The sequence below is a fragment of the Dermacentor variabilis genome, chromosome 3 (genome assembly GCF_050947875.1).
Source record: "Dermacentor variabilis isolate Ectoservices chromosome 3, ASM5094787v1, whole genome shotgun sequence".
NCBI classification, from domain to species: domain Eukaryota; kingdom Metazoa; phylum Arthropoda; class Arachnida; order Ixodida; family Ixodidae; genus Dermacentor; species Dermacentor variabilis.
This window is the reverse complement of record NC_134570.1, coordinates 22,121,971-22,149,857: the sequence shown is the minus strand read 5'-3', so window position 1 is coordinate 22,149,857 and position 27,887 is coordinate 22,121,971. Positions and strand designations below refer to the sequence as shown.

General features: G+C 47.0%; 2 protein-coding genes across 4 annotated transcripts in view; one reads left to right on the top strand and one right to left on the bottom strand.

Moving 5' to 3' along the window:
• Positions 1–3,832, bottom strand: part of LOC142575262 (nucleoporin 88-like) — a 31,966-nt gene extending 28,134 nt beyond the window's left edge. Inside the window, exons 1-5 of the mRNA XM_075684470.1 lie at positions 3,599–3,832; positions 3,281–3,435; positions 2,381–2,506; positions 1,210–1,425; positions 101–269 (exon numbers count right to left, since the gene is read on the bottom strand). Of these exons, the coding sequence (XP_075540585.1) occupies positions 101–269; positions 1,210–1,425; positions 2,381–2,506; positions 3,281–3,435; positions 3,599–3,808 (876 nt within the window). The 5' untranslated portion in view covers positions 3,809–3,832. The remainder of the gene's footprint in view (positions 1–100; positions 270–1,209; positions 1,426–2,380; positions 2,507–3,280; positions 3,436–3,598) is intronic.
• Positions 3,833–4,055: 223 nt separating this feature from the next.
• Positions 4,056–27,887, top strand: part of ct (homeobox protein, cut) — a 749,731-nt gene continuing 725,899 nt past the window's right edge. For all 3 annotated transcript variants that reach the window (XM_075684459.1, XM_075684458.1, XM_075684457.1), the window contains exon 1: positions 4,056–4,133. In XM_075684459.1, the coding sequence (XP_075540574.1) occupies positions 4,071–4,133 (63 nt within the window). In that variant the 5' untranslated portion in view covers positions 4,056–4,070. The remainder of the gene's footprint in view (positions 4,134–27,887) is intronic.

Sequence of the window (27,887 nt, the reverse complement as noted above, 5' to 3'; positions counted from 1 at the left end):
TCTTTAGTGTTTCTACCGTTCTTCCTTTAACATTGTACTTCTCTCATTTTGGACACTAAAAGGTCAAATGTGTTAAGTGTGAAATATATATGCAACTTACATCTTGTGTTCCAAGAGCAAGGCAGTGGTAAAGTGTGCCCCCGGTAGTGGCAATGGCTAACATTGGGACAGCAGCTCGCAGGCAGATGAGGGAATAGCCATCAACGCCATAGTTGTCCTCTGCTTGGGGCTGCATGCTCAGTGGGCCGAACACAGGCCGCAGGTGTGACCTTGTTACAATGAAAAGTATAGAAACCATGTGCCAATTTATCAATGTGCAGGAGTCTTATGGTGCCCCTCCCCCTGCCCCCCTCCATATTTATAAAATATGAGTTAGACACAACTGAAGCATACACAGCGGAGGTCCAAAGATAATGCTGTACTAATCACCAAGTAGTTGAAAAATGTTTTACATAGCAAAAAATATGAAGAGCAAAGCACTAACACTGATATCAAGGTCTAGCATTGCGCTTGAACTCCTCGGACGGTGTTCTAACTATAGGCGAGCGAGACATGCTGGCACAACGCAGCACAAAAGACAACTCCTGCTGGGCAGAAGCAACAGCATCCTGGCAGCTACTAGACGTCTCCCAACTCTGGTGTGACGAGCGCTGCCAGTGGCACTGCAGGTGCTGCACCTTGATGATGTAGGAGATGAGACTGACAGGAAATTGTCGGTGTTAGTCAGCACCCAATGAAATTCTAGATAATGTTAGCATACGAACAGCAGCTCAGCAGGAACGTCAGTGTGCTTATAATGTGTGTTCACACATTGCTCATGCCAACACTGAAAGGTGCCCTTGCTTTGCCACTGAGTCAATTGACATAGTGTTAACGATACATGTACTTCCCTTTGTAATTTTTGAAGATAAAGGCATTCTGCATCTAGGGGACTCTCTGGCCCCACATAAGCGAGAAATGCATGTGCTGTCAGTGGGACTACACAACAATGGTAGTTCCAGTGCCGTGAATGCACCTAAAGCGTTTTTATAACTGCTATGGAAAAAAAAAAGATACCCCGATGGGTATGGTGGGTAGTTGTGCAACAGACATGCTTTAGTCTCTAATGAACAGCTAACTCATGTCAGCAGACCTATAATGGCAGAATAAAGTGGCTTCTGAACAGCAGCAGGAAAGAGCTTGCAACCCAAATGATGTTTGTGCTGATACCTATTGTCATCCTGCGGCGAAACGTGAGTCAGGTAGATGTCTCCACTTCCCATAAGTACAAAGACTTGCCGAGCTTTTCCTTCAGTGGAGAGGTCCCCAAAGTCAAAGCTGACTGCAGCATCTCCAACAGAGGCACCGAGTGTACCAGTGATGCCATGATTAACACCAACTGGCAGCACCAGCTGAGCAGACTGTGGCTCTGCGATGTCATAAAGCCTGAGAAAAATGCAACCATTCATAAGGTTGATGCAGATAAATTTACAGCCACGTACCAGTTATATTGTGCAATCATAGTAGCATATGACGTAAACCATGCAGACAAGTGCTCCCATCCTGTTTTACTACGAGCCGTGAATGCAACTACATGCTTGTTTCAATCTTATCAGTTTACAGCAACTTGAAGGCTACGCATTACAGATGGAAGATGCACAAGTACATGTCTTAGCAGAACAGTACATATCTCAACAAGAAGCAAGCCCTGATCGCCTCATGACCCCTTTAAACATACTGTATCAGAAATAAGCAAAAAGGTAAACATAACAGATGTGTATTGTCTACAATAAAATGTAGGCATGTGGTAGCAACAAGATTGTACAATGTTATCTATTTATTAATAAAAATACCAAGTACCAATAGATAACAAGTTTAACAAGATCATTCAGCAGCTGCCCCATTGGGGTGGTGGTAGCGAGTTTGACTACCCCCTAACAACGACAAATTTTTCATTAACTGCAAAATTTACTTTTTGAGGCACCTTTATGGGTTTTTGTTTGTTTTGGCATGCTACAGGCCCAAGTGAAGAACAGTTTATTTTTATATTTATTTGAGCTAACAGCTTGGTAGCCTGAAATATAAGCCTCTTGATAGTGGTGAGCAACTTACCATGCAAGCATACCAAGTGCAACTTATTTTACTCACAAGCAGCACTGTGTTGTGGCAAGCAGCAAACTGAGAGCATACTGAATCACATAATTGTTTTATTTGCATATCACAGACGGTAAAACTGAGACATTGTGACAGAAATCTTGTTTAACTTCTCTAAAGCATATAAAAAGCTATGAAGTGAAGAAAACAACTACTCCAAAAGAAACAAATAGATTAACTTATGTCACGAAGCACGAAATTACTAATGCATCTAAATGTGTTGCATGGTGGCTTCTTACGTCCGTACCTCAAATTGTTATCACTTGTAAGAGTGAGGACATGGAGGCCAGACTCGCTGTCGGGGTGCCAGGCGACGTCGACGAGAGAAATAGACTTGTGGCACAGGAAGAAATGTTCGCCAAGCGTCCACGATCTGAAAGAAATGTGACCCTGATAAGTTGTAAACCGCCACACAGAAACTTTTGAGCTTGTAGGAATCTGTCCGTGTGTGTGTCCGGCATTTTCATGTGTCATTTTTATGCACATTTTAGGTTGATCCTGCCCCATGACTACAGCTTCACGTGGTAAACTCCTCGTAGGCGTTGCATAATTCTCGCACGGTCGCGGTAGCACTGTGTCACAAGTTGGTGCCTGGGCGTAATTATATTTCTTTAATAGTTTTTATTTACTAGTTCTAACAACGTGTCATTATTTCGTATTATTGGTGGCGCCTCCAGGACACCAAAGCGGGAACGGGAACATCAAGGCTAGATAGAACCCGGGCTGGCACTTGCGTTGGGGCTCGCCGACGCTGGAGCGTGTGGCTCCAGCGGCTGGTCGTGGACAGCCAATTTTATATGCGAACACTCCCAGCACGCTCCGCCTCGGCGGCCCCAAACCGCAGACCGCCCTGTTTCCAGCTTTGATCCCCCCTGCCTTAGGGTGTTCTGGAGATCCTGCGCTGCCTACTTTATTATAATCTCAGGTGCTCTCCTGAGGCCTCCGTTTGCCGGTTGCATGTGCCCTTCAGGAGCAGTACTGGTAAACAATGCAAACTATCGTCGTGATGAGAGCAGCACCCTACAATGAAAAAGACGCCCCGTGACTTCTGCAGCGCTACCGCGCCCGTGCGCGGAGAACTAAGCAACGCCAACGAGGAATCTGCCGCTTCACATTCTAGATGCACACGGTAGCACAATTGCCTCACCTGCATGAAGCCTTTTTCTCTTTCACCACAGTGGCTGGCGTTTTCGGTAGCACTGCAACGGTTATGCCCCGCGGCCCGGTGAGCAGCAAGTGCTTGGTACAACTGACGAGAACGTTGTCAACATCGAATATGGGCGGGTTGGAAAGCAGCAACTCCTGCAGGTCGACAAACATAAATGTACTTGTATACAATACACATTAACCGGTAACGATCACAGCTAAGGATAACGGCGCAAACCGTACATTATTATTATATATAAGTGTACTTTGCATGGCGCAAAATCAACTGAAACAAGCAGAAAATAGAACATCAGCGCACCAGGCAATTATCCGGTTCAACTGTACTTGAAAATGTTTTTGCGCTGACAGCAAACAATCGTTGCTGGTGGTGGCTCCAGGCGACAAGATAATCGTCATAAGCAGCGATGAGCATCCTTGTATGAATAGAAGAACAATATTTGTCGCCATGCAACGACAACTGGTGTAAAAATGAACTTTTCCTATCACGACATCTCCACGCTGCCGCCATCTTGTAACGACGGACGCGCAGCCTCGACCGCAGCCACCATTGCAGTGCAACATATTCTTAACCTTAATATTGCGTATAGTCTCCAAAGAATGTTTTAAATACGCATTAAAAACAGCAAATTTGATGCAAATTGATTTATTTGCATTGTAGATTTATTTTGTGACTGAAAACATAGACGTAACACAAGCGCCAGATGAGGCAAGGAGTAAAGACGAACAGCGTGGTCACGTGGCCAATTAGTTGTCATTCGTCTTGGGCCAAGATGGCTGCAGGCACTCGCTCTTCAGTCCGGTTTTGGAGTGAATTTGATCTACCACGTTTAAAGGTAAGCGAATTTTTTTACGCTATTCGCGCGGGCGCGCTGCATTTCCCTCTTGGATACGGAACTGCCGACACGTCCGTCGGTCAGAAACTTGGCGTTTTCTCCGGATAGCGCAGGAACGATATACTTCTCCAATGCGTGCATCTCCGGTCTCTATTGATAGGTTATCAACGCTGATCGATGCTCCGCTTTATTTCCGGTCGCTCGCTCGAGGTTGGAGCTAGTGTCTACCGCACGTGACACTGACTGTCGGAGAGTTGTTTGCGGTGGTTGTTGTGCGGATCGCGTCCGGAGCAGCATTGTTTTGGTTCTGACCGCCGGAGTGGCTCGGCTTCGCCACTAAACACGAGACCTGCGCGGCGATTTGAAAGTCCCACCTTCGTTTCCGGTCCGGTGTGGGTCGCCGCCGTCGGGCGTTCGTGCCGCAGTCGCATTTCTTGCGCGCAGGGCATTTACCGTCAGCGATGTCAAAATGTGAGCGTTGCTTTACGAAAATAATCTGGTGTCTGTAACATAAGCCGAGGTCTGACACAAGTCGGAAACCTGCAGACGCGCGCGTAACGGGGAGTGTCTGACACTCGCTAGAGGCAGCACACGGAGTTAGTGCACAATCTAAAATTTGACTGACAGCTGTCGTGAGGTGATGCAAACGTGTGATTTTCCTCGTTTTTTTTATCGCTTATAATTTGAGGACACTGCATAACTTTTAGTTTTGTCCGTGATTTTGTCGCTGGTACTTCGGAGCTTACCTGAAGAACTTCCTTGGAGCGAAAAAAACAAAATCGTTGTAGTTTAACATTGGTGTTTGTGTGTGTGTGTAATTGTTGCTTGTCTGCTTCCAGATTACTTATCTGTGCCTAGAACGATACCTGCAGTGCGTGCACAAGCTAGATCGTTTTGTGATATCTCAAGCGTTAATTTAAATCCCGCGAAGATATGCTATGTAAAACTCTTAATGTTGACAGCAGCAGGAAAGCGAGAGAAAAAGTGCGCAGTCAACAAAATAAAACCACCGCTTGCTAACGCGCATATCTCATGACATAAGCTTTCCTTGTTTAGCTGCTCGCTAGTTTCCAGCTCGCTTTTGCCGCTTTGTTACTTGTACTCTAAATTAATCTACGAAAAAGCGCCGTGTGAAGCGTGAATGGATCGCGAGCTCATATATGCGAGAATCCGACAAACAAACAAAGAAAAAAGCGGACAGCGTGGGCGTAAAGGAGGAAAAAAATGCAGTACAGAGAACAAAAAGGATAAAATTTTAACCAGCCGAGGTAAGATCCGCTTCCCAAATGAAAACGTTTGCTCCCATCGACACGTAGCCGTAACTATAAATCGCCGCAACGCTTCCGCGATTCCGTGAGTTAAAGGGCGGACGGACGGTTGAAGCGCGAAGGGAAAGAACAAGTGAAACTGTCGACATAAAATATATGAAGAACGATAATATATATAACAACGATCGTCGTGCGTTACCCCCTTTCTCGCGCTTCCGTCGCCGTCGAATACTAAGCGGGAGGAGAGAGGAGAAGCGGAGCCAATTTTCATTCCGGTGCACGTGCCGCCCATGAATACAGCCCCCCCCTCCTTTCGCGCTGGCTCTGTTTTCCTCCCACCTTTCGCGCGCTTTTCATTCGTTACTCGACGCTCCGTTTTCACGGCGCTGCGCCTCTCGACAACAACAACAACAACAAAAATATTCCTCCGCGCGCGTTTCCTGACTGCGCGTCGTTTGCCCAACGAGCCGCTCGCTCCGTTGGTCGGTCGGTCGGACTGCAGCGGCTACTGCGTCCTCCCCGTACTTGGTCGTCGTGCACCGGTAGGAGCGCATTCTCTTTTCCTCACTGACGCATTTCACGGTGAGAACGAGTGACTCGGTTCCGAAAGCAGTGGGGTCCCGTGCTTTGTTGGTGTCCGTTGTATCGATATTATCCGAAGCGCGGTTTATGTGTTTGCGCCGTTGGATGAAAAGATGAAAATGGGGCAGCCCTTTCGCGGGGGTCGCTGTTTGTCTTCGGCGGGAACGGGCTATTGTGACGGGCAACCCTCTCATCATCCGGCTGCTGTTCGGCCGCGCACGTGCTCGGGCATGCAGCTATTCGGAAAGCCCGCGCTGGGCAGATGACAGCGCTCCTCCGCGGCCTCCAATTTGCTCTCTGCCTTCGACTGGCCGTTGTTTGTTTCTCAAAACACTGTTTTTTTTTATTGGACGAGAACACGCGCGTGTCGGCAAATTTTTTGCCATTGTTTGCAAACCTACAGCTTCGCGCCGGTCGGCCTCCCATGCAGGCGGGCGTCAACAATCGGCTGTCCAAGAAGGAGGCAATAATAAACAAAATATTGCGGGAAGAGCGCTCGACAAATGCGGCTGCTATACTAGCCTTGCTCAATGCGTGTGCTCGAATACACAAACATTCGGGACAATTTTTTCTTATCAGCAACAGTAACACAAGCAAAAGGGAACTTCTCCGAGCATCTCTCATCTGATTGCATGTGCTGTTATGTTTGTTTTGAGCTAAGAGGCTGCTTCGACATGTCCGTCAAACAGCCTGCCAGTGCGTGGCTCAGCATTAAACGGTGTTGCGTAGCTTACTGTGTGTGTTCAGTGGCGCTTTTGCTTTTTCACCTTTTTTTTCCCATTTTAGCCTTGTCATTGTGCCGGTGTGAGTTCGCTCATTCGTCGGACAACAAATTTTTGTTTGTTTACGATGATACTATGTGGTCTCTAAACTTTGTTTTTCATAATTCTGCCCGATCTGCACTTATTTGTTTTTGCATTTTTGACATGTTGATTAAAGAACCTAGCTGTCGAGAAAGCGAAGGTGTGCAGTATAGTTTATAGTGACGAGTATTCACGTGATCCGTCGACGTCACATCTGAAATTGGGTGGCGCGAAGTATACTGCACGAATATTTATTTTGCGGTGTCTGTGTGTAAATTTTTAAGTGCTTAAAACAGTATTATCGGTAAATTTAACGTATTACAAGTCTTTATTTAGCCTTCGCAAAATTCCGGAAGTTGTTCACCTAAAAAATTATATATATATATATATATATATATATATATATGGAGCAAGTCCATTTCAATTCCATTGATGATACTTTGGAATCACTTATAAACGCGACGTCACAGTATGACAACGATGTCTTCATTCGTGCAAATTCACGAGGATTATGAGTCTTCGTTTATATAATAAAAAAATTCACCAACCAAGCACTCCGCGCAGATGGTTAACCAGCGAAGCTGAAATATACGGCCCCGGTGATTATCAGTGGGTTAATCACGACGGTTCATTAAACTACGGCTTGTTACGCTGCCGGATCCTTGGTACGCAGTTGATGCTTGCGCTCGCCTGCACGAACCTGTTCTTGTGTCCGGGCTGCAGCATAGGCACGGCGTAGACGAGTTCGTTCCCGGTTCTGCTCGCGGCGTTGCTGTATGAAAGCTGCCTGCTCCTCGGGAGTACGTATTACGCATGGCCTACCCATTTGGGAGCCATAAAGAAACTGCTGTACGCGCGCTCGGCTGCAATGGAGAGCAACGACGTCACTACTGGCACAGTCAATCGCGCGCCTATTTTCTCTTTCTTTTTCGCGCATGCGCATGGGGTTACGCCAAAGGAATTTTCGGCATACAGGCGACAGACGGACGGACGAATCGACTAGCCATATACAGCTTCACTGTAAAAAATGAATAGTCAACACTGGCATATTGTACTCTCAAGATATAAAGGTGGCACAGCAGCTGCTTCGACACCACAATAACTTTTAGATTACCTCAGCAGAACTGATTAAGTCGCTTTTAGAGGGACCTCCCGAGAAAGTAGTCTTTCACGCAGATCATCTTGAGAAACCATGGGGTCATCTATAAAAGCTCTTGGGCGCTTTTCGCTTTTCACCCACTTCTTCCATGTGATTGTCGCGCGCTGCACCCTCGCTTGCTGACGAGTTCTTCCTGTAAAGCGTGCTTCATCTCAAGTAGGATGAAGATGTGGTAGAGCTCCTGTAGTATTGTACAGGGGAAGCAGGAGAGCGAGAACGAGTGGTTAACCATGTGCAGCTCCGAACGCTACGCTAAGAGTGTGGAAAGGGTAACGGACACGAGAGAGAGAGAGTATGTAAAAAAAAGGCAATAAATGTTGCTTCTCTGCACGTGAGGGTGCGCGGTAAGGTTGAGCTTTTTCTGTTATTGTTTTATTGCGATAGCAATTATAGGGACATTCCAGCCGCATTTACGCCGTCGTCGCCATGATGCTCCACATAAAGTCCAAGTGCGATAAGCTCTTTTCGCGCCCCGCGTTGTCGTTTGCTGTAGGCGCGAGGGTAAGCGTGAGAGGGTGAGCCGAGAAGGAAGGTTGCTTGATGGGCGCCATCTTCCCGCTCGCCCAGTGTTGGAGTGCCAGTACACTGTATCGCAGAGGTAACCTGCGGCGGGCACATAGGCTACACGAGCAGATATCAATACGGCTTGTGGCCTCGTGGGCGCTGTGTTCTCGCGCGCCTACTCTCTTAAGCAAAATTACACCCTTTGGGTGGTATCTTGCCACGCAACAATAATCGTCATCTGTCTTGTCCGCATTTTCCTTCTTTAACGCTGCGAGCCTGGTACTTCCAAATCACGAACGGCATGCGCGTTATCAGCACGACAGAGCGCTCTTGTCAGGAAAGTAGCGAGCGCAGCGTTTTCAAAAAAGGAAACGCTAGCAAGACAGATGACAAATATTGTTGTGTGGCAAGATACGACCCAAAGGACGTACATTTGTTTAAGAGTGTAGTGTTGGAGGTCGCCTAATCATCGAAAAAGCTTTGAAACTAAAGGCAGCACGAAATGTTTCGCTCGCTGCTGCTGCCGCTCTTCATCACGACAGCGTTCTGACAACGAGTGTCCGTGGCCATTGAGTGAGACCTGTTCGGTTTGCCAGTGTACGCGTGGCACCATGCTTGTTGATTTAGATAATAAGCGGATGATTACCGCAATTTGTACAGCCGCTAAAAACTACCAACCTTTATTTGTACGGCTGTCTAATGATTTGCTATCGCAATTGATGTCTCGCCTTCTTGGTAAAACTGCGTTTCGTTCTTTTTTTTCTTTCTTCCTTTTTTTCTAAATGGGCGAGCCTTTATATTTTCTTGCTTTCGTCCGAAAGGCAAGTTGCAGATTTCTTCCCGCAACTAATTTTGTCGCATCGAAGCTCAGCGCCTTTTGTTTATGCTCGCTTAGAGTAACGCGGCGGCTGTGGTGTTCTGCTGCGTAGCACTATGTCGCGGGTTCGACTGATGGCTGCCGCGGCCCCAATCTAATTGGAGCGGAATGCAAATAACATCGTGTGCTGAGCTTTGCATGTATAGTGGGGCCCATTCCAAAAAGAAATGCTAGGTTTGTGCTCTGTCATCGACTGCAGCCAAGGTATGTCATGAAGGCCTGGGCACTATGTTATTTTTGTATAGATGCCTGCCTGGCGCTTTGTATAAGACGCTTTCTCGCGATAAAGTAGAACAACTATTGCTATTATGCAAAGGTTGAGTTGTGCTAGGCATGCACAACACGACTAGTTGTCACAACTAGTCACAACTAGCCTCACCTATGGAATGAACCCACGGGATCATTAGAAATTCATGCAGGAATGCATGAATGACTGAATTAATAATAATAATAATAATAATAATAATAATAATAATAATAATAATAATAATAATAATAATAATAATAATAATAATAATAATAATAATAATGAAATGATGATGATGATGATGATGATTATGGTGGTGGTGGTGCTGATGCTGCCGATGATGATGATGAGAAGCCCACCGGATGTGTGGGCTTCTCAGTGTTAACATGCTGTATGCCTCTTCTGCTGCACGTCTGCGAGCATCTTGCATGATTACTTAAAGGCTGCTCAAGGCGCTAACCTCTGTTTAAAGGAAAGTCGCATTTTAAGTTTTATAACACTGGTGAAACCAAAAATTAAGCAAAAGAAGAGAACACCGAGAAAACTGTCGCACTAGTCAGCAGGGATTGTGGTATCATAGTGCTGGGATTTCTCTCCAACCTTCTAAACGCACCGGGGGAATTATAAGAGCATGCATCTGCGCTTTATTTATTACTTCTAAATTATATTTCCCACTTTATCTTGAGCTTACAAGTGGAAATGATTTGATTCAGTTTGGACTGACGTAACTGCGAACTTAGTGGCCAACTTTCTCATAAAAAATTGATACTTTGTGATCTGTCGTGTTGCTCTGCAGCGCCGCAGACGTGAAATTGAATAAATACGTACTGCGCTATCTTCTGCGACAAATTGTTTAGTGCGACGTCACGAGAGAAACTGCATATTTTACGCCGTCCGAACGTTAGCAGCCAACGGAAGAGGAGGCGGCTCGTTGACCGAGCTCAGAATCTTGACACCACGAGCGCCATCGCGTCGAAGGCCGTCGAGATGAGCCTGGTGTCGTGTACGGAGGACGAAGACGTCTTGCGGCCACTGCGCTTGCCAGTGCACGCTGCCCCCAGCGGGAAGAACCGGGGCGCGCATCCCGCTCACAAAATTCTGAGAGTGCACCTTCGCCTCGATAGTCTTCAGCCAACGCTAATCCACCACCCGGTGGGTTTCTCTGCACCCTTCCACGTGTGGCGGCACAACGTAAAACACTTACGCTGCACCGCTTTCCCTTCGCCTAAGTCAAAGGCGTGACAAGCAAGACGTACCTAATATGGCGGCCACACGCAGCGTGCGCAGAAGCAGGGCCGTGGTGCTAAGCAAAGGACTCTTTATTTTCCATTTCTCCCACTCACTGTATTTTCGCTATCTACGTTTGCAAATCTGGGGCATCGAGCGCTGGCAGGCAGGGGCCACTATTGCAGCAAGGACTAATGTTAGAAGTGATTGTCATAAGCATATTTATCCGTACAAGAAACACGTGTCTTAGAAGCATGTATAGAGGTAGATGCAATGATGTTGAACATTAAGAAAAAAGAAAATGAAAAAAAGAAACAGAGAGAAAAGTCCAGATATCGTTTTCAAAAACCTTTTTAGAAAAAACAGTCTATGAAGAAACACGATTCTCTTTCATTACCGTACATGCAAACTCCGAAAATGCTGGTCATGTTGGGCGTCGTGAATCGTGTCCGTTGATTACAGAAGCGGTCGGTGTCCAAGTGTATATTCGAATAAATTATAGACAAGATTGAGTCTGCAAACCACATTTAACGGGCTGTTCAATGGCAGCATTCAGAGATGTGCCAGCCGCAGAATCCTCCAAGGGGTAATCAAAGCCCTAGTCGTACTCTCATTCGAATAAAATTGGCAGAAGTAGAATTTCAAAGCACCGTTCACAAAACCATCAGAGACGGTGTACTGAAAGAAAATGTCAGCCGCAGAAATCTCCTAGACGCGATCGCGAAACTTTCTCGGAGTACGCAATCGCGTGTCGCCTTATTCCAAAACTTCCGAGATGAACTCTTCTATACATACTATTTCTATGGGTAACAAGTTCACATTTTTGCAAGAAATAATAGATAGATAGATAGATAGATAGATAGATAGACAGACAGACAGACAGACAGACAGACAGACAGACAGACAGACAGACAGACAGACAGACAGACAGACAGACAGACAGACAGACAGACAGACAGACAGACAGACAGACAGACAGACAGACAGACAGACAGACAGACAGACAGACAGACAGACAGACAGACAGACAGACAGACAGACAGACAGACAGACAGACAGACAGACAGACAGACAGACAGACAGACAGACAGACAGACAGACAGACAGACAGACAGACAGACAGACAGACAGACAGACAGACAGACAGACAGACAGACAGACAGACAGACAGACAGACAGACAGACAGACAGACAGACAGACAGACAGACAGACAGACAGACAGACAGACAGACAGACAGACAGACAGACAGACAGACAGACAGACAGACAGACAGACAGACAGACAGACAGACAGACAGACAGACAGACAGACAGACAGACAGACAGACAGACAGACAGACAGACAGACAGACAGACAGACAGACAGACAGACAGACAGACAGACAGACAGACAGACAGACAGACAGACAGACAGACAGACAGACAGACAGACAGACAGACAGACAGACAGACAGACAGACAGACAGACAGACAGACAGACAGACAGACAGACAGACAGACAGACAGACAGACAGACAGACAGACAGACAGACAGACAGACAGACAGACAGACAGACAGACAGACAGACAGACAGACAGACAGACAGACAGACAGACAGACAGACAGACAGACAGACAGACAGACAGACAGACAGACAGACAGACAGACAGACAGACAGACAGACAGACAGACAGACAGACAGACAGACAGACAGACAGACAGACAGACAGACAGACAGACAGACAGACAGACAGACAGACAGACAGACAGACAGACAGACAGACAGACAGACAGACAGACAGACAGACAGACAGACAGACAGACAGACAGACAGACAGACAGACAGACAGACAGACAGACAGACAGACAGACAGACAGACAGACAGACAGACAGACAGACAGACAGACAGACAGACAGACAGACAGACAGACAGACAGACAGACAGACAGACAGACAGACAGACAGACAGACAGACAGACAGACAGACAGACAGACAGACAGACAGACAGACAGACAGACAGACAGACAGACAGACAGACAGACAGACAGACAGACAGACAGACAGACAGACAGACAGACAGACAGACAGACAGACAGACAGACAGACAGACAGACAGACAGACAGACAGACAGACAGACAGACAGACAGACAGACAGACAGACAGACAGACAGACAGACAGACAGACAGACAGACAGACAGACAGACAGACAGATAGATAGATAGATAGATAGATAGATAGATAGATAGATAGATAGATAGATAGTGACTGAATTTAAACCAGAATATCGCTAGTTCGCCTGAGGAGAGCATGTGTGAGTGCCCGAAACAAAGGCCTCAACAAAGTCATAAACGCTTTGTTAGCAGCGAAGAAAAACATGCAAATAAATTACTGGGAAAAGAAAATCAATGCATCAAGCACGAAATGAACGTCCGTCTTGCAGAAGTAGCCTTCCTGCAGTTAGCTATCCCGAATTAGATTGTGTGATTTCTATATCTATGTGGGTCAGGCTGGATGATGATTCGCTTTGCTTGATTAGAGAGAGAAGAAACGGTCTAGTGTTCCTTCCCGTCACAAACTTACATTGTCTGCTTGTTACCGCTTCCTCGTCCTACCCAGTACGCTGCTCAGACGTCCACGTTTATCCACTCCTTTCAACGCGATAGCGTTAATTAAGTGCCCCGCGTCGCGGAAAATCCGGCGTTGGCGTCCGTGTTTAGAAAAGTTTCTTTCAACAAGAGACGATACGAACACCGAGTCACAATCACGGCACAATTTCACCAGGACGGTAGCATATACAAAGGACGAAGCATTGTATACATGTCACGTTTCGAAAGGAGTGTCTGAGTCCACACTCACTAACATATAACCACATTGGCACACGGAAACGCACAGTTTCACGTACACTAATTGTCTCACGACATAAATGATTTTCAATATATACAGTATACACAATGGTTATGTACAATGATGATGTGACTTTACATAGTTTTGTAGCGATGCTATGAGATGTGTATTTAGAAAAAGTTTATTTCGACAAGAGACGATACGAACACTGAGTCATAATCACGGCACAATTCCACCGGGACGATAACATGTAAGAAACGAAACACAGCACGTTTTCAACGTAAGTAATGTCCGAGTCCTCACGCACTAACATCTAAACGCATATACCCACGGAAATATACAAAGATGATCGGCATCCGGCGTCGAACGTTGCTTCGACAAGAGGAAGTTCGAGCCACGCATACCAAACCACGCAGGCCCTCCACGTGGCGCAAGGAAATTACTGAACTAACTGAAGTTCTCAAGAAAAAATGCGTAGAAAAATCGTAAGGCGCGACTTACACACAGCTTACATACACGATAACGTCGGATTGTAATTTGAATATACGCGAAAACATCATTCTGTTACGCGGAAACTGAAACACAAATCCCTTTTAACGCGATAGTGTTTTCAAGCTGCCGTTTGAGGTCTGTCTCAGTAGGAGCGGCGCGGCCCCTCGTATTCTTGCACACCATCAAATAAAGAACCGCAAAGCTCGCCCTTCGTGCATAGCGTTCACTTCCAGCGTTTCCCGGCGAACATTACGGCTACATAAGCTGCAGTTGCCGGGAAGCGTGAGAAGCACTCAGGGAGCTTTGAATGCTATCGTGTTCCACTGTTAAAGGCGAAGCTTAAGCGTCCTCCAATCTCTTTTCCCAGTACAGGCTAACAAACAGGAAAGCCTTTCTAGTTAACCTTTCCTGTTTCATGTAGTTATCTTTCACTGAAGTCAATCATGAAGGTATTGTGCACGTCAAGGTCACCAGAGAACAAATAAAATTCACGCGATACTGTAATGAAATTACAGCCGACTGCTGAAGCTTTTGGAGAATGCTAGTCTTGAGAAAAAAACAACAACTTTCATTTAGTTCTAAATTCACCAATCAGTTTGGAAGCAGGTGGCTTCACCTTTTGCAGTGATCTTGTTTTGTCGGGGCCCATTCCGTTTTATCGTGTTGGCGTTTTAACGGGTTATCCATTCATATTACCCATTCAGCATAACATATCCGGTTACTGCCTGAGCCCAGGTAAGCCCACTAGCTGTCTTCAACTTAGAAACGTGTTATCTCACGCCGCCGTCCACCTTACAAAATATGTAACGGAGTTTAGGCCGCTGGCGGCACATATTTCATGACGGTAATGCGCGGAATACCTCTTGGTTTCCTGAAAATGTCCATCAGGAGCACTTATTGTGGACTGATATGACGCACACACACGCACGTACGCACGCACCGCGTGCCGTCCCTCTGGTAACCTCGCTACTTTTCCTATCTCGTATTGTCTCTCTAGAGAATAGGCGTTTAGACAAAGGCACTATTGAGCGACAGTGAATGTCGAGCAAGATATACAGCACGCAGGTAGCAAACGGGCCGCACACTGTAACTTTTCAGCGGCTGACAGCGCGCTGGCGGCTGGATTTTCAGCGTCCTGCGGGAATAGGCAAATACAGGGTGGGTGTTCAGGTAAACGCACATTCGTGCGGGGAGGTCGAGAACGCTCCTGTCCGCCTCCTGAACGCGACAGTGAAAGGACCCCGCTGGAAGAGAGCAAACGATGTGCTCGATCATTATCCGAGACAAACGTTGGTTGTATAGCGAGATACAAGAGAACTATTTCGTAGCATACGCACCTTTCGCACGTATACAAATTTCCTGCGAGGCAAAGTGGGAGATAGAAGCCATATACGTACAGTTAACACTATTTATAACGAAGCCACTGGGACAAGAAAGGAACTTCCTTATAAGTTGTACTTCGTTACAAGCGGAATTCCTTTCTCATACGGCACGCGTTCTGATCTAGCAGTTTCCTTACAGTGATATTTAATAAATCCTTGCAAACATGTAGCGTTCCTTCATCATGGAAAGTTGGCAAAGTCATTCCTTTGCACAAGTCTGGGAGTAAACAAGACCTATTCAACTACAGACCGATTTTCTTAGACTTTAGTTGTAGTAAACTTTTAGAACATGCCATCCACGAACATATCGAGTTTCTTGACGTAAACAATATTTTAACAGCCTACCAGCATGGTTTTCGCTGTGGATTCAGCACCATTAAGCAAATATCTGAATTTTCTAACATCTGCCATGCCCTAGACGTATAGGCCTTCAAATCTATGTCCTATTTGTAGAGTTTTCGAAAGCCGTTGATACAGTTGTACATTCCAAACATCTGCGTAAACTAAATAGTATGCCCCTCGTTACGAGACCCAGATCAAGCAGACCAGTACGTCTCAGTAACAGTAACAATACGTCACTGAGAAGTCCCGACTACGGGGGCCAAATCTGGGCCCTTCAGAGAGCCCATGATGCGGCGGCCAGGCTCGGCCTGCCCGACCGAACGTGGGAGCGGCCCACTTCGCGATGATCGCGTATATGTCAGGACTGTCAATAAAGTTTTTCCATACATCTTTCCATTTTAAATAACCCTAGCCTATACTTACCTGGATTTCTAGTTTTCTTTCAGATAGGTCACAATACGTTTGTTTCAATTCAGCGAAATAACCTCGCCGGCCGTTACCTCTGGTGTTCCGCATGGTTCAGTTTTAGGCCGGCTTCTTTCCCTCCTGCATTTAAATGAGCCGCCTGACAACATGCTATCAACTAAAATCCGTCGTTACGCCGATGCATGTGTTATCTATCACGCTACTACCAGTCATGAAGACCACGTCGTTCTGAACAGAGCATTTTCCAACTTTTGTACGTGGGGCAGCTAGTGGGACGAACAATTATTTTCGCAAAGTTGTCTCTTTGCCCTTCTCGACATGTACTACACAATTGTTCCTTCCTTATTGTTTCAGTTGTTTTCCTCTAGAAAAAGTATTGAAATTTAAGTACCTTGGCATTCTTTTCACACGCGATATATCATGGTCTAAACATATTGAAGCAACCTGTTCTAAACTAACGCTCTATACGTCTAGGTTACCTAAAGCGTGCACTGCGCTCAGCCCCTAAATAAACAAAATTGCTTACGTAGAAAACCTGAATGCGGCCAGTCTTGGAATACGGCTGTGTCATTTGGATCCCATATTTGAAACCCGGCATAAAAAAAAAACTGGAATCTGTGAAAACAAAAAAGCTATTCGATTTATATACCAGCGTTACGGAAAATACTTCTCCCCCTCTTCTAATCTTCCTTTCTTGAACCTGTCCTCCCTAACAGGCCTGCGTCATGTAGAAAGCCTTAAACTAAACTGTTTTATACCACTGTTACCTCTGAACGTTACCCATCTTTGGAATACATTGTTTGCTAAACCTTGTACTACCAATAATTTTCGCCTTCTAAATATTGCACCTCTGTACGCCAAAACTGACAAATTAAAATATAACTTTTTTCCCCGATGCATCGAATCGTGGAACCAGCTACCCCCTAACATTCGAAATTTACTATTCTACAATTTCGTTATTGCACTCATTGCATACTTTGTGATTCTTAGGACCATGCATTATGTATGTATGTATGTATGTATGTATGTATGTATGTATGTATGTATGTATGTATGTATGTATGTATGTATGTATGTATGTATGTATGTATGTATGTATGTATGTATGTATGTATGTATGTATGTGTGTATGTATAAACAAACAAACAAACAAATAAATAAATAAATAAATAAATAAATAAATAAATAAATAAATAAATAAATAAGCGGATACCTTATAAAGGCGCCGTAGTAACCCTGGACGGGCGCTCCAATAGCGCAGGAGTTCGATAAACCTGTGTTCAAACGACTTCTGCGCTCGGCAGAAGTCGTTTGAAGCAGCTTTGGCAGCGCTCGGAAGTGGCGAAATTCTACTGACGCCCGTAAGCAACCGCCTCTCGTCTGGTCGTTATCGTGACGCGACACATTTATACCCGAGTAGCTGCCGCCATGTGGCGGATTGACCGTTGCGCCACTCGTTGGCCTGTCCAGATTGACACAGAGAAGCGCAAAAGGCCATTCCATATGTTGCACCGACCAGTCCCGTGCGGATTTCTCGCCTCGCACGAAGAGGAGTCCCGTGACGCTGCACGCAATTCGAACAACCCGGTATATGATGCATGTACTGCTGTCGGGAGCACGAAGAACTTCGAAGAAAGCGATATTTTGAATAAAGCGATTTGGTTATACCGATGACTTGCTATATATGCACCAGCCGATTACCTCTGCTACATCTCCGTTTACAGCACAGCTATACTGCTACATCTCCTCTACAACACAGCTATACATGTGTTGTGCGGCGTAGAGCGATCTCTCAAATTCGTGTTCTTGTTCGTTCTACTTTTGATGCGGGTTGCCGCCTTCGCCTTCGTAAGACTGTGCGAATGCCCTGGGGAGGACGAGTATTCCGCTAGGAGAGATCTAAGCACGACTATAGAATGATTACCTTGGTCTTCGATAGCACATCTTTTCCACGGCGCGCCATCTTACCGTTCGTGCGGGAGGGGTGAGGGGCTCTTTTGTAGGCGACACGATGATAGTCCCCCCTCTGGTCACACTAAAGGTTTGTCAACGTGTGCCTGCCTGTGTTTATGGCATGAGAACAACCTTGTCGCGCTGGTTGTTCACTGCGATTCCAAATATATATATATATATATATATATATATTCATTTATTTATTTATTTGCGGGTGCGGGCGGACGTGAAGCAGGCGCGGTATACTCTTGTGTAGAGGAGTTTCACAATTCCAAGCTTGGAGCTGACAATGCCGCGTCAACTACCAAACAGCGAGAGGAGCGACACGCAAATGGGAGGAAAACGGAGTGGGGACGACGAGCTCAGAAGCGAGAACATAAGGTTTGCCGTGGCTGGTGTGCGCAGTAGATGTCCAATATACAGAAATAAAAATGACGGCGGATTGAGACTTCTGCGCCAGTTTTCTCGGGGGATATCGCCAGTCGGAATGCAAGCCGCTGTAAGACACTGTAAGAATGCAAAACACTGTACAACGATGATGCCGGCGGCGACTGCAGTGTTCGAGTCAGTCTTTGAGAACAATCGGTCTTCGCTGCTTCGTGCTGTTTGTTATATGTTTTTGTTTATTGAGTACTCGATTATACAGCGTTTCAGTAGCAGTACAGACAGTACATCGCTACTTCCACAGCTTGCATATCAAACGCTAGCCTTCACTTTATTGCTGCGTTACCTTATCGCATGTATTTTGCAGCATCTCAAATTAGCCATGCTTCCACACCAACTCGCCCATTTTCCCCTTCTTGTCTACTAGCCTAGGTCACTAGGTACGATTATGTGCTCGTGGCCGCGATGCCGTCGTAGTAGCTGCATTGTCGTCATTCCAGCTTCGTCATCCGACTCTCGTCATACCGTCGTCGTCATACAGCCGTCGCCACCGATTGTCTTCATGCCGTCGTCGTCACACCGCCTTCGTCGCTCTATCTATGTCATTCCCTTTTTGTGATTACATCGTAATCACGCTGTGGTCATTCAATCGGGATTGTGGCGTCATTGTCACGCCATCGTTGTCATTGTGTCGTCTTCACACAGCCGTCGTCATGATGACGTCGTGTCCGTTTAATAGCTTCTTCATACGATTGTCGTCATACCGTCGTCGTCACATCGTCGTCATACACTCGTCATCATGCTGTCGTGGTTAGACCACCATCATCATTTTAATATCGCCATCTCACTGTCGTCATGCATTCGCCGTTCCATCTATGTCAATGCTCCTTCGTCATTTCATCATCGTCACTGCGTCGCCGTCATAGAGTCGTCTTCACGACGACATGAGGATGACGGCATGATTGAATTGAATTGAATACATCTTTATTTCCAACAGATTGGGGAAGGCAGGGAAGAAAAGCTCAGCTTGAAAAAGCTCGCTTGCCAAGATCGTGGTCGATCTTGGCAAGCGAGTGTCATATACCTCGTAGGCCCGTGGGCCGAACCCGGCTCACCTGTATAGTGTGTCGCATATAGCCGAAAGAATGGACATCTCGGAATGACCATTGCAGATTTTTGCATAAAGGTGTCTGCAGCCATTGGCGGTCGTGAAATGCGAAAGATAATGCCGTTGTACGGATATTTCGGGGCTCGTCTTAGCATTGCTCTACATGGAAAATACGGCGAAGGCGGGAGATGGAAATTCAAGACGATGAGTAAAACGAGAACAAGGTGTCCTTTCACCTTGTTCTCGTTTTGCTCATAATTTTTTTATAATGTTCATTTCAAGGTAATAATAACTGACTTGGTGGTGGTGATAAACTTTATTGAAAGGGGGAAGGGTAAGGGGGGACGTGGCTGAGGGTTTGGGCTCAAGTAAGGCCCTCACGAGTGCTGTTAGGTGCGCGGTTACAAATACGGTTTCGTACGCAGCTACATACAAGTGGTGCTGTGTTCGGAGACCAGACCTGAACACGTTACATAAAAATGCAACCAATTATAATTACATCGTTCAAAAATGTAAGTGATTACAATTACCAATTACTGCTCCACGTATATGATTGAGGAATTATTCAATATAATCAATTACTTCTACGTTACTTTCCTCAGAACTCTGAATAACATTTCACAGATACAGTAAACAGAATGAGCTGGCCTAGCGCCTACGTCGTTATCTCCTGTCTCCTTCCTTCGTCCGTTGTTTTATTTGGCGCCTTCGTTGTTATCATGCATAACCAACTCGCCCACCAGCACGTGCTCAGTGGCCTAGCGCGTTCGGTGCATCCTCTGCAGCCCTTTACACTTTGCTTATACTTACAAACAATTCCTTTTAAAAAAATTTCATTGGTCATCTTCCCTCGTCTTTGTCGTGAAGACATTAGCAGCGACACCGAAAACTCGCTCGACGTGCGGGCTGCGTGGCCGGGCGGTGTTGTAACGTACGGGCAGCTTGCGCACAATATTGTCGTTACTCAGCACTTGGTATTCGTCTCTGGCGCGCAGCGCGTCATTGTTGCTGGGACCTGAAGAAGACCCTGACGGTTGAGCCAATGGAAAACTGTAGAAATCAACCGTAGGTGATATCTTGGCATTAATATCCTAAGTGGCCTTCGCTGTGGAGACATACAAGCATCGGTTTCATTAATTCCTCGGCTAACATCTGGTGCCGCGTTAACAAGAGCTCCCGGATTTGCCAGGATTTGCCTAGCGAGGCTGCTGTTTGGCACGATCTTAGGCCTTCTACTTTATAGCTCCCGTCATATTCAGGCTCCCAAAATTGCTTCACCTGTTGAAACTTGACTCACCAATAAAGTAACTAATTACATGCAACCACTGTGTCGGAACGAAAAAAGAAACAAAAACGAGAAGAAAAAAAAACGTTATTTTTGAGCGGAACGAGAACGTAACCAGAACGTAATTTATTCTTTTGTTTCGGAGTGAAACCGAAATATTTTTTATTGATTTTCGGTTCGAGAGGAAAGTCGTTAATCGGAAAGAACAGACGTCAGGCAACGCCAGCATTAGGGCGCATCTCAGGGGTCCGCATAAGCGCATATCTCAGGCAGGAATAGTACGAGCGATAGCCGGTGGAGCGCTCCACTAGCTCTAGCAGATTGGCATCGTAAGAATACCCAGGGACTGTGCGCTGAAGAACCTATCGTTTTCTTTTTCACGGGCGCAACACTTTGTTACCGAAGTTTCATCCTTCGTTTACGTTAGTTTTATCGGAACAGTGGCCTCACATTTCGGCGAGCACACTCAAGGACGTGCTGCTTCAGAGATCATGCTCAATGCCTTGACTCAAGGCACTGAGCATGATCTCAGAATTCATAATTCACTTATTGAGAAAAATAAATACTTTGTTTTATCGTTACGTTTGAAAATTTTTGCATGCGAACCGAAACCGTTATGAACATTTTCGTATCATTTTTACAGCGAAGCTGTTAAGGGATACATTCCCAACTATCGTGTCCGCGTGCAGAAAAAAATCCCGAAGATAGCGCAATGTTGGGCCGACCCGCGGCGGAGGTGACGCAGGCATTGAGCACTCCCCTTACTTATAGCCGATCCCAAAGACAGTGCAATGCGGGGCCAACCCGCGGCGGAGGTGAAGCAGGCGTTAAGCACTCCCCCTACGTGGGTCGATACCGAAGTCAGTGCAACGCAGGGCCGACCCGCGGCGGAGGTGACGCAGGCATTAAGCACTCCCCACACGTATAGCCGATCCCGAAGACAGGGAAATGCTGGGCCGACCCGCGGCGGAGGTGATGCAGGCATTAAGCACTCCCCACACGTATAGCCGATCCCGAAGACAGGGAAATGCAGGGCCGACCTACGGAGGAGGTGACGTAAGCATTAAGCACTCCCCATACGTAGGCCGATACCGAAGACAGTGCAATGCGGGGCCAACCCGCGGCGGAGGTGACGCAGGCATTAAGCACTCCCCTTACTTATAGCGGATCCCAAAGACAGTGCAATGCGGGGCCGACCCGCGGCGGAGGTGAAGCAGGCGTTAAGCACTCCCCCTACGTGGGCCGATCCCGAAGACAGTGCAACGCAGGGCCGACCCGCGGTGGAGGTGACGCAGGCATTAAGCACTCCCCACACGTATAGCCGATCCCGAAGACAGGGAAATGCTGGGCCGACCTGCGGAGGAGGTGACGCAGGCATTAAGCACTCCCCATACGTAGGCCGATCCCGAAGACAGTGCAATGCTGGGCCGACCCGCGGCGGAGGTGCAGTTCGCCATGGCCCACATACACAGCTTCGCTGGTCATCCCTCTTGGAAGGGCGTGCACTGAGCTTTTTTTTTTTTTTGCGTTACGGAGCAGAACCGCAACGGAACATTTTTCAGTGGAACGAAACTAAAACCGGAATGAAAAACACTTAGTTCCGACACCCTGCATGTAGCTCGTTACTGAAAAAGAAATGTACTTGAATTACAGTGAGCGTTATCGAGTACAAGATGTAATCGTTAAATTACAAAATTACCAAGAAATGTGATAGATTACATGTAATTAATTACATGTAATTCCCTACGTGCAAGTCTGATTGAGACAATACGTCAAAGCTTCTAACTGTGATCAACAGTTTAAAAACTTTCCCGTTGTCGGCAGTCTTTTTCACTGTATTGGAACCTCTTCGTGACAACAAGAACATTTGAGCTGCTGTCGTAACGAGCACTTTGAGAACTTTTCCTCGGTCCGCACAGGCTTGACGCCTGCAAACGCACGTGCTCCTGTTGGTTTAGAAAGTACACGCTCGGATTTTGCAGATGTGTCCATACACCCTTCTACCGAGTATTTAGGCAGAATTCGACTTGCCTGCAATTCCGGTTGCGTGAATTAATAAACAGTTCCGACGTGAGTGCATATTTTAGCCGCGCCAGGTGTAGTTCAAACGCTTGAAAGGCTTGCCTGCGTGCGAGCATGTCCTGCTTTCAGAGTGTTCGCGTACGTGTTTGCCAAACATTTTTTTTTCTTGGAATCGCAAGAGCATGCTTACAGGAACCGAGTAAGGAGAAGTGTTCGTATCGTATACATCGAAGGCCGCAGGCCCGGTGCACTCGCATTGACTTGCTGCTCCGGATGCAGAAACCGAATAGAAACAAGCGCCTCGCCCCCGCACGCGCTTTCGCATTCAGAAAATTACGACGCGGCTGGCACCAAACTTCGGCACGCTGCCTCCGGCCAGCTACACGTCCGTGCACTTGAGAGCTAGACCTCAGAACGCCGGAGGAACGCCCGAAGGGTTCGTTCGGCGCCGCTCCGAGAATGCATTTTTATCATCAGCGGGCGCGCAACGAAGGTTCGTCGTCGCGAGAAACAGCGGCGTGTGATCCGCGCGAAATCCGCGTCCATCTCGCGCGCTCTTTCTTTGCCTTCCCCCCTCCCCCCTATACCGCTCTGGCTTCTCTCTGCCTTACGCGCTTCTTGTTTCGCCTGGCCATCGGGATGCACACGTTCGACGGACGTTGTAAAAAGGCGCGCGGGGTACCCCGACTGAGATGGCTACCCGAAGGAAAGGCGCATCCCCCCCTCCCCCCCTTCTACCCTTCTCGGACGTGTGTAATGAAGACGCCCGCCCGCGGGGGAGGCGGAGGACAGCTTCGGAAAAAAAAAAAAGATAGAAGAAAAAGGGGAGACGAAGGGTACGTAATCCTAGAGCTCTCCGTCGGCGCTGACTCAATCCGTGGCCCTCGGAGTCGATGGAGTTGCGCATGCAGATCGGCGCGATGCGGGTCGGTCCGTGGGAGGCTCGCAAAAAATTACTAATAGCGCGCGCGCGTTGTAAAGAAAAAGCAGGAAAGCGACGCGCGGCCGGAGAGTAGGGGGATTGGCAGGCGTGCGCCATTCGTTTTGCGGCGGCGATCGATGCGTGCTCTTTCGGCATGCACGTCACGTTCGGAGCCACAACACGTAGTGGCGCGCGTCTTCTCTGCGCCGAGCGCGATGGGCGCGGGACCGGGGCGGCGGGCGCGCGGCACGCGCCACTGCGCTGATATCGAGACTCGCCGCCGACGCTGGACGCGGATCGGGAAGCATGCAGGTTGACACGTGACTTTCTTTCGGGTCCGTCGCCGTCAAAAGAGTCAGTCGGCGAGCATAACGACTGTGCACTGAATATAATCGAGGAAAGCGAGTTGCTAAAGTGGCGCGACAATTACTAAAGGTGCTGTCGCGTTCCGACCGCTAGGCGAACCTGTGCGATATGTGGACGCTCAAAATACCAGTGGCGTCTTTCTTCGACTTTGTTTGATCTTATCTGCAGTCTCAACACAAGTTAGGAATGGTCACGCAAACAAAAATCCTTAAGTGTCACCATGCACGACACATTCGACCGATGACTGTGCCAACAACAACGGTGACAAGCACTATGACGGCGACGACGACACCGAAGACGGCGATTACACGAAGCTAGACGCTCGCGCTCTTCGGATGACGACGTCAGGCAAAGCATGGCGAAGCTACCGCAACATTCCATGTACAGTTAGCACTGGCGAGACGTCCGACGTTTCGTGACATGCATACGTCACTGAGTTACGGTGACAGAGATGACGACAAAACCGTCGAAACAGCTCTCTCTGTAAAACTTAAAATGATGCCATCTACAACTGAAACAGTATTTCGCACTCTTGTCTGTTTCTATTGCTATCGGCACAGGCACACCAGCGAGCTCTGTTAACGCCCGCTTCCGACTAAAGGGGGCGTGCTCAGCTCGAGAGCAATTTTAGAGAGCAACTTCTTCCAACCTGCAGACGAGACCATGCGCGGATCCAGGGAGTGTGTCCTTGACTCCCTCCCCCCTCTCTTTCCTATAATTTGTGTACGCAGCCTGCGCCAGCGTACGGCACGTGACAAATTCGTAAAGTCCTTTTTTACCAGCTGTTACTGTTGTTTTGCTTTGAAGATAAAGATTAAATGATTATTGAAGAGAATTCGTCAGCATGTAAAAAAGCAAATAATAATAATAATAATAATAATAATAATAATAATAATAATAATAATAATAATAATAATAATAATAATAATAATAATAATAATAATAATAATAATAATCTCAAAGTCAGACCCCTCCCTCTTCCCACTTAAAGAAATCCTGCATCCCTGCCTGGGCGAGACCTTTTCGTACACGTGATAACGCACAGCAAATGTCTTTGCTCCTATACATGGGCTGTGCCTGCGGTGGTCTCTCTGCTCCCTCTCGTATCGCAATAATCTGGGCTGCACCCGAGGGGGGAAGCGGCAGGTCCTTCAAAAGTCGATGGGGTTATTCCCAAGCTTGTTTAGGGCGCGACGTCGCGAAAGTTAACACGTGCAGAACGGATTTTTCGGGTGGTCGTGGTGATTTCGTGGAGTGGTGGTTAACCACGCTCTTCAGTCTAGAGCGAACCCGCGCTGCACAAGTCCCAAAGACAGCTGTAGATGTCAGCGAGAACCACGAGTCACGACATCGTGATGAGTCAACGAGTAGTTGAACTGAGATTGAAGCACGCCAAGAACTGGAAAAGTTGGCATAACTTTTCGATATTGCTTGCTAAGTGGCGCTACCAAGTTTACGTAAAGTACATGCATCCCTCGAGATCTGTAAACGAAACAGCGCACTCGCATACGTCCTTTGTGGCCACTGTCGTTCTGTAGTTCTTATAGCAGGCGATAGTTCATTCACTGAAACAAACATGGCCTCAGCCATGAGTCTTCCTTTTCGACCAGTTGGTGCTTTACGGTCGGGTTTCCTTTCTAGGCGATCAAGGATGCGTCCAGGTGGGAGGCTGCACTACGCAGCCCGGACCTGGATGAACAATTCTTGGCTGTCCAGCAGGCTCACGACGTGGCCGTGAGGCTTGGCCTTCCGGTCCCGACGTGGGAGCGGCCCGCTTAATGGTTAATTATCACTACTTGCAGGACCAAATAAAGTTTTCCATCCATCCATCCATCCATCCATCCATCCATCCATCCATCCATCCTTTCTAGGCGCTTGGCGAGCATGCGGCTTGCGCGGATAGGTTCGCGCAATCCGTACTTTACTCTTTGTAAAAGTCCGCTCGGGACTAGTGCATGCTCTGTACGGCCATAGGGCTTGCCTCATATAAGGTCACTTGCATTGTAATGGGTTTCTCTGGGGCCGGTTTTATAACAATTGCATTGTTTTCTATTTTTTTCTGCCCCATGCCTTCAGTCCCGGCGCCGCCGTTATCATGAGCCACTGAATGATTAAACGAAAAGAAGCATTCAAAATGTAACCGATGGTTGCAGAATGCGCACAGAAAAACGCGTGCCGGTCACACGCGAGTGCGGATCGCGACCTCAAGAAATGTATCACGCTACGTGCTGTTAACGCAGGACGATAGCTCCAAGGGCTCTGGATATTCGCATAATAAATGGGAACATACCGCGAATTGCGAATATTTGACGCTCTCGTCCTTCCCTACGGGCACCAGCTCCTAATAATAGGCCGAAGTTTCATCCTGTAGGTGCGAGGAAACCATTGAGCTTCCGGTGTAGCGTATGTGCCCTTGCTACGACGTTCAGCGCCTCTCTCTCCTGACGACAATAAACCGGCTGTACTCGAGACCATTTTTGTAGTCAAAGAGAATATGACGATGGCCACATCCATCATTTGCGCAAAAGGCTACCCGTGCAACTATTGCAGTTGTTCAAGTGCCCAGGCCTGACTGACCAGGGTATCACACCGAAAAGTTTTCGGGTTCGGCTTCATACTCCTGAATATTTTCCGGTTCTGTTCAGATTCAGCTCTGGAGCAAAAACATAGCGGTTCGAATCAGATTGAGCGAATTCATGCGGGTTCATAACGGTTCGGAATTAAGGAGAACTGAAAAATATTTAGAAAACGATGTTTTTCAGCCTCACCCCCGAATGTATTTGAACGAAAAGCAGTTTATTTCGGCTCTTACGTGATGCATACCATTGTACACCTGAAGCCTTCAATATTACCATCAAATTGAATACACTGTGACTGCAGGCGCACATGCGTACTGGGATTTTTTGTCGAAGAGTGCCCAATGCGGCGTCGAAAGTGCATTTAATTATATTGTTGCGCTTGTAAGCGGCCATACATCCGTGTGCACGTCGCCAGTTGAGGTTGTGGGACCCTACAGTTGCGGAATAATATAGCTTACTTCCAGTATTATATAAAATATTCACCAAGATAATCTCCAATAGAGTAAGGGCAAAAATTGATAACCAAGGGAACAGGCAGGTTTCAGGAAGGGAGAATGGGTCACATTCATGTCATCGATCAGGTAATCGAGAAATCTGCAGGGTTCAATCAGCCTCTTTACACGGCTTTCATAGATTACGAAAAGGTATTCGATTCAGTCTAGATACCAACAGCCATAGAGACATTACGGGATCAAGGGATACAGGACGTTTACGTAAATATCTTGGAAAATATATACAGAGATTCCACAGCTATCTTAATTCTCCACAAGAAAAGTAGGGGATACCTATGAAGAAAGGGGTCCGACAAGGAGATACAATCTCTTCAATGCTATTCACTGCGTGCTTGAAACACATGGGTAACAGCGCAAACAGACGACCGCAAGAAGGAAGACACGTACACACAAGCGCTGATGTGTGTACTTCGATAAATGTGTGAATACTTCATCCAAGCACTGCGTGCTTGGTTGAAGTATTCAAGCTGTTAAACTGAGAAGGA